Here is an 11,582-nt window from a genome sequence, read left to right on the forward strand (position 1 = left end):
GCCCCGCCCAAGTGAACAGACATTGGTTGTAAACTCTGCTCACTCAGAGGCCCCGCCCAAGTGAACAGACATTGGTTGTAAACTATGAAACACGCCCTTCTTTGACCACTATATAAACCCGTTGACGAAAATTCAACTTCCTGTTCCAAGGACGTGAGGACTTGCGGTCCCCGTGTTAAAAAGGACAAGATCACCTACAGAACTAAGCCAACCTCAGCGTGAGCTCTGGGTGAATGACAGGAACCTAACGAAATTAGTATCGAATCTCAACGTGAAGTTGACGGTCAACACACCGAAAGGATGAATTTCGACTATACCAGCCAGAATATAGCATGAGCTTAAAGTATGGCAACTTGTTATGAACTTTGAACTCTTATTCACTAAAGAAGTGATACCTTCTAGCCGTTGCGTAAGCGCAGCAACTGTTGACGTGGGCTAGGAGAGGACGGACAGAGTATCCATTCCACCACGGTCCAGTTCACCACTAGACATTCTTCAGAGGACCGGAGATACATGCTGGACCACCCAGCCTTCTATCTACGACCAATCTACCGAAGCTCAGATTAAATATTTATTGCATTTTCCTTTTTCAAATGGGCGGTTATTTAGAGTGCATAAGATACTGTATTTATGATAGCATAGCTGCCCAGGGCCCGATAGAGACATAAAACCTTTTTGCTCCTCAGTCTTCCCGCTCTTTCACTCAAACCCAACCCCCTCTCTTTGTGTAACCAGCTGTCATATCTGTTCCGTCCGCAAGGGACGTTTTCCTTTATGACAATTTGTAATCAAGGTATGATTCATTCTGTGCAGATGTAATTCTGTCTGATTATTTAGATATTTAGTGAATAAATAATTAAACCAAATTTCATATTGCTGATTCAACTTATTAGCCAGGGTTTGTGAAGATAACCAAGAATTTACAACTTTCAGATGAGACTGAAATAAGGTGACGATTAATATTGACTGCTATTGATGTAAAAGATGACCAGGTCTTTAAGAGTTTATTCGGAAGATAACAGCTCTATAAACATTCTTTCTCTCTATAAACATTCCCAACTTTCTAGTTAATTATTTACATGATTAGCTTAATCAGGTAATATTAATTACGGAGAAATTATTTTATAGAATAGCATGTCGTATCACTTAATCCGGGCATAGCCAAATGCACGACAGTACTGTCACAAATTATTGTTTTTCCCTGCACTCAGCCCCTCCCCCAAGCTTCATTATGGCTCCACCCCTCATGTCTCCTTAGTAACTAATGTCCCTATACTCTGACGATAACAATGTTCAAAGTTCTAAATATACATAACACATCCTAACATACAAAACACCATAGTAAAAACACATCTAGGACTACACACTAACCAAACAAACAAGGGTTAGGGTTATATCAGCCATTATCATAATACTTACGCCTATCCAAACGTCTCCACAAGTGCATAGGGGGTAGGTCTAACATCCCATCTGCTTTTCAGGAGCAGAGAAAGGAGTGAGAAAATGTATGGGAGTGGAGAGGAGACAAAAAAGAGAGGAGAGAAGAAATGGAGAGGGGTGGAGAGGATTGAACTTTATATTAGGAGAGCGAAGGTTCCACCATCAAGAGCATCCTGACTGTTTGCATCACCGCCTGGTACGGCAACTGCTCAGCCTCCGACCGCAAGGCACTACAGAGGGTAGTGCGTACGGACCAGTACATCACCTGGGGCCAAGCTTCCCGCCATCCAGGACCTCTATACCAGGCCGGTGTCAAAGGAAGGCACTAAAAATGGTCAAAGACTCCAGTCACCCTAGTCATAGACTGTTCTCTCCGCTACTGAGCGGCACCGGAGCGCCAAGTCTAGGTCCAAGAGGCTTCTAAAGAGCTAATCAAATGGCTAGCCTGACTATTTGCCTTTCCCAGGACATAGACATATCTGATATTGGCAGAAAGCTTAAATTCTTGTTAATCTAACTGCCCTCTCCAATTTACAGTGGCTATTGCAGTGAATGCTATTGTGTGAGGAGAGTGCACAGTTCTGAACTGATATAAAATACTGAACATAAATAAAATGGTTCATTGGATCAGTCCAAAAAGTCAAAAAATGACTTTGTATCTCTCAGGCTATATTCCCATTGCTAACGTTATAGTTATTGCTATTCCATTGCTTCAGTTGTATTGCTATAGTTTCTGTTATCTGGTGGCCAGTTAGTGTATGAAAAGAAATACAAATATTGAAATTCTTCCAATCACGGACTGGTAGAGCTGAGACACCAGGTGGGTGCAATAATGGTCAAGTAGAACAGAAAAACAGCAGTACTCAGAACCTCCACACACGGCCTCTAAATTCTACGAGGGCAAAATGACTATGTAATGTTGTGCTCGGTGTCTTTATTGGCGAATTGTAGCCAACAGGTGTTTCTGTGGAAATCAAGCACAGTCTTGTAGAATACGACGCTGTGTCAATCACAAACTCTCGTTTAGAGTGAACGGGAGTATGACGTACATTTTTACAAAAATCGGTATTCGTTCTATCCATGACCAGGATGGAGAGGGCGGTATTCCCCCTCTAAAGGTTACGGGGAGAAATAAATACCGAAAATAAAGTATGTGGTAAACACAGGCTTAGGGTATTTTATACGTTTTGTTCTATGAGAATCTTCATCGGCTAATATTAGTGTTTGTGCATTTTAAAGAATATATGTAAAAAAAATTAAAAAAAATTAAAAACACAAAGGCTTCATAATTCATTAAGGTAACGTTAACTGACTGCTATTATCTCATAGAACAAAACAAAACGTATACGATCTCCTAAACCTGTTAACCTCAAGACCGTATTTGTTGTAGACGTTTTAATTCCAATAATCTCCTATTCTTTTTCCTATTCATCTTGTTACCATGGGGATGGCTGAACGAACGAGAGGGGATTTATTTCCGGGTTTCAGCACGGAAATGGCGTTTCCATGGTATTCGAAGAAAAGCCCGCAAAGCAAACACGGCCTTTGGCTTAAGCTAGCTAATGAACTAGACGACGGTGACTGTTCAATACTTCGTCCAACCCGTAAAAAAAAAGGTAACATTCATTATACGTTTTTTATTTTATGTTTTATCTTGTAGTAAAAAGCAAACTTCAGCGCCGATGACAGTGTTGAATATAATACTGTTCGTTTTTCCCCCTCATAGGCGCATGCTAGTTAGCTAGCTAACGTTAGCATGCTTGCTATTTGTTCGGGTCCCTAGCTAAAGTTCGTTTTGTAACTCAGCATTGTATTTTACGAACGTTAACGTTACACTACTTATCATTTAAGATTTAACTAGTTAGCTAGCTAATAGTCCGTCTGTAAGAACTGTGAGGTTAACTGCCCAAGTGTTTTGTTTTTGGCTCTCGCTAGGCTTGATTCTGATTCCTAGATCATGTGAACCACAACAACGTTTGATGCTAGTCAGCTAAAATTAGTTTGGCGTAACGTCAGTTTAGAAAGGATGGCAGCCAAGAAACGACAAGACGGTGAGTGGTGTCTACTACACAGACACCCGCGTGACTACGAAATAATTGCATTAGTCAATAGGATGCCATTTGGCACATCGTTTTCTTTAATCTGTAATCCTTACCGTGACCTCTCCTTGGCTGTTTACCTGTGTAACAGGTTTAGTTCACACTACTTTGCGTTAACTAGTTACACAGCGCTTTTGGCTCTTGACCAGAAGAACGGGATGACAGCAGGGAGAATGGTTAGGTTATATTTAGCTCTGAAATACTATTGTCAAGACGTTTTTAGCATTTTAAATCCATATGGCAGAATCCTTTTCCAAACCTAAACCAACCATTTTAAACAACTCTTCACATCTCATTTCAGGGAGGACTAGATAGCTAGATTGGGAAGATCATGATGAAGCTGAAAACCTGTCTTGTATTCTCATCTCAAAGTGACTCCAGTCCCATCTGTTCAGTTTGGCTACCAGCAGATTTAGGACTGAAGGGCTCTCTGCCTGGATGACAAGCACACAGCCTACGTCCCTGAACACTGGTGAAATTGCACAGGAACAAAGAAGATGGAAGGACTTTTTTTTTTTTTTTTTTTTTTAACAGAACATTGAATTTGACTGTAATTAGGAGTTGAATGAATGTTTTCTAATACTAAATGAAGATTTAAAGGCATCTAAACATCAGTGGATTGTGGAAACCAAAGTAAAGCTGGTTACCAGGCTCAAGGTGGGGAGACGGGTAGCCTGAAGGGCTAGCAACCGGAGGGTCGACGGACTGAAATCCAGAGCCCTATAGTAAGTATGTGGTTTGAGGAGTTAGCGAGGTGACTTTGGTCAACTCTGAGTTCAACTCAGAATAACCGGTTCCTCAAAAGTGGCTCACCTTTTAGCCAGGTACATTTTAATGTCGGCAACAAGTCCTTCAGTGCTAAACTGCAGGCAGGCTTACTCCATTTATCCTGAATGAAGTGTCTGAGCCACGAGTTGAGGCTCATCTCCTTCATTTGAGGTAGACAACCGATATGAAATATTTTATTAATCAATATTTTTTTGTGTGTGTTAAAGATATATTCATGTTAAAATATCTATCACGTTACATATTTAGTAATAACAGAATGCATTTTAAACTTCACGCACAGTACAACTTGCAGATGACTTAATACAATTGTTTTATCGATTGGTGTGGGGAGGAGGGGGGGTGCAAACTAGTCACCTTTTGGCAAAATTCGTGGTTTTGAATCCCAAAATAGGTGACCTATGTGATTCGTGTAGAACCAATGAGAAAGGTTTGGGATGGGGGGGGGTTGGATCACTACTGGCTGTAAGTGAACAAGTGATGCACGTTTGGCGCAATACTGGCTGTATCCAAGACTCAGCCAATCGTTTGCATAACAACAGAATGCAAAGCCGAGGCAACCAATTTACTAGTTACAGCATCAGCTCTGGAGAGACAGCTTGCCAGTTACAGCAGCGCGTCCCCTGAACGATAACGAAGAGGTCTTTTTTTAAAAACCTTTTATTTTATTAGGCAAGTCAGTTAAGAACAAAGCATTTTTTGTCTGCAGTTTTCGGTTTGGCTATTTGTTTCAAGGTGTATGTGGTGGTTCTAGCTTTTATGCCGCCCTGGGCGAACCCCCCATATCAGCGCCGTGCCGCACCGGGGGACCCCCTAAATCCGCTACTGATTTTGTATTAGTCTATAAATAAATGTCTTTGACAAAATTCGTCATCTCTCCCATGTCTTATTCAACTAGTATTTTTGTTAAAGTGTAAGAATAATAACTCGGTCATAGTTGTTCTGAAATGTTTATTACTCCCTTTGTTTAATATAACACACACTTATTAATTTCTGTTGCCTATCCTGACGTGAAGTTTGTTCCATAGTAAGTATTTGATTCCATGTGTCACGGAATGTATTTGACTCAAACCACAAACTTAAGGAAATTTGCCACTATCTTAACTAATGTTTATCCTCTACAATGTGTGGTTAATTTTCAGATTGAGAGATTTAAGTGAAAATGAAGTGTTGCTTGTTTGAATGAGTGGATTCAGGGATGAAGTGTAGCTGGGCCTGGTTTAAGCTGGAGGTAACTATGGAGATGAAAGGAACATCACACACTTTCCCTCTTTGGGAAATATGTTTTTTTTTTTCTCCTTAAGACTTTGAGTGTCATTTGCAGTGAAGTCTAGGCAACAAATAACATTCGATTGCTTTGTTTACATTTTTTTTTTAGCTATGAGTTCGGTTCAACACGAACCACTTTGTATTTTACACACAGAGACTGAAAGATTGTGTAGATCATATTCTGTGTTGTTTAATTAGTTAAAACCTGCATTTCCTCCTAGCAGGGTTTTTTTTTCTGCATGTTTCAGCGCAAAAAAAAAAGTGTCACCTTTTTTGGTCCCTCACCCGTTTGCATCCCTGAAAAGGTGCTTGTGCATTGAGAAGCACATCACCACCGACGACGTTAACAATAAGTCATAAAATAAAGAAGGCATTTCTAAAAGCCTATTTCACACCGTAGCCTGCTGAATTTGTAAGATAAAATAAAAATGTGGCACTGATTTCCCCTGCGGATTGATGTCTCAGCGTTATCTCACATGAAGAGTTCTGTGTTCGACTTAGCAGCACTGATTCTCCCCTTGGCTTGACGTTTCAACATTTTGTCCCAATGAAGAGTGCGGTGTTCAACCACGCAAGCGCAGTTATAAGTCTGCTAGCGTTAGCAGCAGGCGGACTAGCAATATCCACCGTTGTAGTACGGATGAAGCCTGAGCTGGAATGTGCAGCTGGCTAACTGTAGCTTTAGTCGTAGTGTCCCCTCTGATAGCTGTCACTACGGAGGAACACAGGCAGCCCAATTCGGCTTTATTTGTTTAACAATTTTTATTTTGATCTGTTTTCAGAGCTGATCTGATTGTTTAAAAGACCAATTACTGGAGAGAGAGAAAAAAAAATCCTACTTGGTCTGTCTGTAAACGCAGCCGGAGACGGAGAAGCTAGAGGCTGTGAACGTGTGAAGTTAATCCCAGCTGTGTGCAGGTGTTCCTGGGCTATGTAGCCAGACTTACCCCCTAGCATGCTCCAGACCAACAACTACTCGCTGGTCCTTCTGGTCCAGCTGGGTCTGCTGACCTATGACCTGTTCGTCAACTCCTTCAGCGAGCTGCTCAGGGCAGCGCCCGTCATCCAGCTAGTGCTGTTCATGTATGTACATTGTTTTTGTAGTTATTTGTAGTTGTAGTTATTAAAACATTATATTTAATAGCTAGTTATTTTACTTACATTTTGTTAGATGTTCTTACTGGGATTGTAACTGTGTTTTTATAACCTGTGTGTTCCAGTATCCAGGATATAGCCATCCTGTTCAACGTGATCATCATTCTGCTGATGATGTTCAACACGTACGTGTTCCAGGTCGGTCTGGTCTCTCTGCTACTGGAGAGGTTTAAAGGCTTGCTGGTGCTGTCTGCCATCTACCTCACCCTCAGCATCTCCTTTCACTGCTGGGTAGTGGTACGTGCAGAAACACACACACACAAGGATTATACAGTAACTGTCAGCAGAAAAATGACATTCACACCTGTTGAGTTTTTATAAACATTTGATCACGTCTGCTATTATTTTGTTTGCTTTTTTTTTAGAACCTGAGATGGCTGGAATCGAATCGTTTCATCTGGACGAACGGCCTGCGTGTCCTCTTCGTCTTCCAGAGGGTTGGTAAGTTCTCTGATGAAAAGAAAGACCCACACACTGGTCTCTTGCAAGCATGACTTAGGTTTATTCAGCCTTGTGTATCGGCCTGTTGAGGCGTAATAAGTGGGTCGCTTCTTTTCACGAGACTACTTAGTTAATGTAGCGGTTTTTACGAGACTACTTAGTTAACGTAGCGGTTTTCACGAGACTAATACTAAACCACATGTTGGTTTATTTTAGTTTGTGAGTCGTGTAACTTGTTGTTCTATTCCACAGCTGCAGTGTTGTATTTCTACGTTTACAAACGGACAGCAGAGTGTCTGGGCGACCCGCGGCTGTATCAGGACTCTGTCTGGCTGAGGGATGCCTTCGTCAGAGCTCGTCAGTGAGAAGGAGGAAACGGAAGGAACAATTACACCCCCAAAGGACTTATTACCAGGCGAGGCTTGCCAGGCTCTGTGGTGACTCACTTGCCTGAGTGAGCCATGTTCGTTAGGCATGAAACTGAAACAGGGAGGGACTCCCTGTCCTTGTCCAATAAGAAATGACCATTATTGTTTTCCTGCTTCAAAACGGTTTGCCCAACTGAAAATGACTGGGCTAGGATGGAGCTGACGGAAAAGTGAGAAACTGCAATGGGTTTGTACAGCAGGATGGATCAAGTCAATGTACCACACTACACGAATATGGACTAATGTTGTAACAAGTATACAAGACACTAAAGGACAATCTGAGGCAGATACATTTTTTTAAAACAGTACATTCATAATGACAGCTATTAATTTAGTGTTTTTACTAAGATGGAATAAATATAGCATCCCAAATTGCACCCTATTCCCTAATATAGTGCACTAAATCGGGAATGGAATGCAATTTGGGATGCACGCCTGGTTCTGTAAACAACAGTGTATAAGAGTTGTTACTGGTTCCCTCTCAGGTGAGAGAGGGGAAGTCCTGGGGCTCAACTCAATCCAGTCTGTGTTGTAGCATCAAGGTCATTTCCTGTTGGGAGCAACGTTTACCGTGAAGGAAGTCTACGCTATAATGCTGATCTTCTGCACTACACATTGAATGGAGCCTCTGGTTCAGTTTGTCCTGTAGATAAGATGTGCTGTTTACAAAGTTGATGGATATTTGTTTTCAAAGTTAGAATTTTCAATCCAACACTTTTTATATCTTTTTTATTTTATTTTTAAAAAATGGCGGTTCTCTGTGGATTTTGTTTTCTTTCTTAACTCATCTGAATTTGAAATGGTCAAACCATAAAGGAAGTAACCCCACTTACTAAGACGATAACATCATTTAACTACAGAATAGCTCGCCTGAAATCCAGACCTGTGCTAACATTCCACTCTTGTGTCCATATGACCCTTTTACTCCATACTTTGTTGAAGCACCTTTGGCAGTGATTACAGCCTCGGGTCGTCTTGGGTATGACGCCACAAGCTTGGCACACCTGTATTTGGGGAGTTCCTCCTATTCTTCTCTGCAGAGTGGAATGTTAGCATAAAACAGATCTGGATTTCAGGCTATAAAATACCAGGCTGATCATCCAGCACTGGGCTAGAGAGTGAGGAATAATATTTTCCCTCCAAAGATTCATCTGGGTTTTAAGGCACCACTTCTCACAGAATAGCCTCCACAAATAGGTCCCAGTGCTCTGAAATGTAATTCACCCCCCTGGGCCTTATATACTGCTGTATGTTACATTTAGAAAGACAGATCTGTAACCTGTGGTTCTCAGCCTCTTGTGGTCTGTTGAAGGTACAGCCAGTGGCCTTACAGTTAGGATCTAGGCCTGACCAGTCACCACTTTATGAATATTACTAGTTACGCTATCAAAACAGTCCCAAATAAACTGCAGTCACTGACACACAGGCTTCAATACAATGAGATTGTCATTTGGGCATAAGACCCATCCTCTGTCCGGCTCTGCTCCGTGACCCGGAAATAGATAAGTGATCGAGGAGTGTCAGTCAGTCAGGTGAATGTGACCCGGAAATAGATAAGTGATCGAGGAGTGTCAGTCAGTCAGGTGAATGTGACCCGGAAATAGATAAGTGATCGAGGAGTGTCAGTCAGTCAGGTGAATGTGACCCGGAAATAGATAAGTGATCGAGGAGTGTCAAGTCAGTAGGTGAATGTAAAGGTCCTCCCCTCAATAGTATAGCCGTGTCCTTCACAGTGGATTCAAAACTCTTCTTCTGGAAAGTAAAAACCATATACGGTAAAGCGGTATGCTACAACATGGCTGGACCTATAATCCATCATTCCTACCCAAGACCTGAAACTCATGAGGAACCCCCATTGGCACTCCCAACAGGTTAGTGTGTATGTCAACTACATCCTCCGTCCATGGAGCACTACGTCTATGTCTCCCATGGGATGGAATGTTTTCAGGTCCCCTGGATACAGAACCCAACAGGTTAGTGTGTATGTCAACTACATCCTCTGTCCATGGAGCACTACGTCTCCCATGGGATGGAATGTTTTCAGGTCCCCTGGATACAGGTCATTAGGTCTAAAATGTCTAGCTTTATTAGTTATTGGACGCTTGTAAAAAGTCATTTGCCTGATGAACTTACGAGGGGTTTTCATACAAACGCCATGTTTCCTCATCGCCCTCCGAAAGATTAGTCAGTGGTCTGTTCTGTTGTAGTTGACTGACTCGATTCTAAACCGCTTCCTTTCCTGCCTCTCCTCCCTGATTGGACGGGACACTTGATGAAAGCAATAGGTTAGCAGCGTAAATTGTAAACACAAGTCTACTTTGAAGATGCCTCTGGGTCAGCATACTATGGGGACAGTATCACCAATGCTACAATCCCATTTTTATTTTTTATTTTTTTAAACAGCAAGTCAAGAAGAATTGTCAAAAAATTTCACCAGAAAAAAAAATACTATGCAGTTTTTGTACAAATGGCTTTTTTTTCTTTATTGAAAGGTCACCCCAATCCACAGCCGTCCCCCCCGTCAGTGATCCACAGCCCCCCCCCCACTGTCTTGTCAGTGCAATCCAATCCATAACCATCTTGTAGTGGAGCCCATTTCCTGTCCTTCTCCTGTTCCACTGGAATGTTCTTCTGTATGGATATAACAATCTAACGACACACACACACACACACACACAGACACAGTCACACACACACACACACACAGTCACACACACACACACACACACACACACACAGTCACACACAGTCACACACACACATTCACACACACACACACACACACAGTCACACACAGTCACACACACACATTCACACACACACACAGTCACACACAGTCACACACACACATTCACACACACACACAGTCACACAGACACAGTCACACAGACACAGTCACACACACACACACACACAGTCACACACACACACACACACACACACAGTCACACACACACACAGTCACAGTCACACAGACACAGTCACACAGACACAGTCACACACACACACAGTCACACAGACACAGTCACACACACACACAGTCACACACAGTCACACACAGACACAGTCACACACACAGTCACACACACACACACAGGGAGAAGAAAAGACAAAACACTATGGTGAATGAGTTAACTTTAAAAAGGTAGATCTAGGGACATGACCATAAGGGTGATTTATGACAAGGAACAAAGATTAGACGCACAACTATTTGAGATTTGTCACGCAGATAGCACGTCGCTAGAGACAGCCGCGATCTCAGTAGCCTACCGGTGTGATTCTTGCAGCCTCTTGCGTCACACGCTCTGTTTGTGCCACTGTTTATGATAACGTCATATCACGTGAGTCTCTTTTTTTTTTTTTAAATGGTTCTGGTTTGTATTGTTGAGTGTTTGCACACGTCTCCAGACATCTTGCCAACTCTTATGGGTCATTGTCAGAATCAGAAAACGTTACATGTCCTCGAAAAGAGCCATTCATTTTTGTTGCAGCAATCACAAACAAGGATACCTAGTCAACTGAAACATTTAACCCAACCCTTCTGAATCAGAGAGGTTAGGGAGCTGCCTTAAAATAAATTTAAAAAATGGCGCCCAGGGAGCAGTTATTGTTGTTAACGGCCTTACTCAAGGGATGAACAGCAGATTTTTCCACCTTGCCGGTTCGGGGATTAAAACCAGCCTTTTTTCGGTTCCTGTCCCAACGTTCTAACCGCTAGGCTCCTGCAGCCACATTTTAAAGAAGAGTTTTTTTTTTTTTTCTTATAACGATCCAAGTCGCCATGATCCTTACCCGTCAGACATAGATGCCGACCCACAGTAACAGAAACAGCACACCGAAGCCCATGAAGAGAGACGCCACCAGGGAGATGAGCAGCTCTTTGAATACGTCTCTGGTGTATTTAGTGGACGTTACCTCGTAGCTGAGAGAAAAGTTAAGGTGTTAAAACAAAACAGGTAACGCT

General features: G+C 42.1%; 2 protein-coding genes across 6 annotated transcripts in view; one reads left to right on the forward strand and one right to left on the reverse strand.

The window, feature by feature from the left end:
* The first annotated feature begins 2,911 nt into the window (after positions 1 to 2,911).
* Positions 2,912 to 8,450, forward strand: LOC112263221 (transmembrane protein 138). Of its 5 annotated transcripts, XM_024439390.2 has the most exons (7): positions 2,913 to 3,056; positions 3,841 to 4,264; positions 5,468 to 5,556; positions 6,377 to 6,677; positions 6,815 to 6,986; positions 7,115 to 7,190; positions 7,443 to 8,450. In XM_024439390.2, exons 4-7 carry the CDS (start codon positions 6,550 to 6,552, stop codon positions 7,553 to 7,555), a joined length of 489 nt encoding a protein of 162 aa, XP_024295158.1. In that variant the 5' UTR covers positions 2,913 to 3,056; positions 3,841 to 4,264; positions 5,468 to 5,556; positions 6,377 to 6,549; the 3' UTR covers positions 7,556 to 8,450. The 5 variants fall into 5 exon arrangements, with proteins under 5 accessions (XP_024295238.1, XP_024295158.1, XP_024295078.1 ...); XM_024439470.2 differs by lacking the exon at positions 5,468 to 5,556 and having other exon boundaries at positions 2,912 to 3,056; positions 6,513 to 6,677; XM_024439310.2 differs by lacking the exon at positions 5,468 to 5,556.
* A 1,542-nt stretch (positions 8,451 to 9,992) lies between these two features.
* LOC112263149 (transmembrane protein 258) overlaps positions 9,993 to 11,582 on the reverse strand; it is a 3,659-nt gene continuing 2,069 nt past the window's right edge. Inside the window, exons 3-4 of the mRNA XM_042320165.1 lie at positions 11,411 to 11,540; positions 9,993 to 10,267 (exon numbers count right to left, since the gene is read on the reverse strand). Of these exons, the coding sequence (XP_042176099.1) occupies positions 11,414 to 11,540 (127 nt within the window). The 3' untranslated portion in view covers positions 9,993 to 10,267; positions 11,411 to 11,413. The remainder of the gene's footprint in view (positions 10,268 to 11,410; positions 11,541 to 11,582) is intronic.

This window comes from Oncorhynchus tshawytscha, linkage group LG01 (assembly GCF_018296145.1).
Source record: "Oncorhynchus tshawytscha isolate Ot180627B linkage group LG01, Otsh_v2.0, whole genome shotgun sequence".
Classification (NCBI taxonomy): Eukaryota; Metazoa; Chordata; class Actinopteri; order Salmoniformes; family Salmonidae; genus Oncorhynchus; species Oncorhynchus tshawytscha.

What these genes read in the sequence shown, in the direction of transcription:
- LOC112263221 (XM_024439470.2), top strand. Translation starts at nt 6,550, where the DNA reads ATGCTCCAGACCAACAACTACTCGCTGGTCCTTCTGGTCCAGCTGGGT. An exon ending in ATCCAGCTAGTGCTGTTCAT is followed by an intron (nt 6,678 to 6,814) that starts GTATGTACATTG and finishes TGTGTGTTCCAG; the next exon opens with TATCCAGGATATAGCCATCC. An exon ending in CCTTTCACTGCTGGGTAGTG is followed by an intron (nt 6,987 to 7,114) that starts GTACGTGCAGAA and finishes CTTTTTTTTTAG; the next exon opens with AACCTGAGATGGCTGGAATC.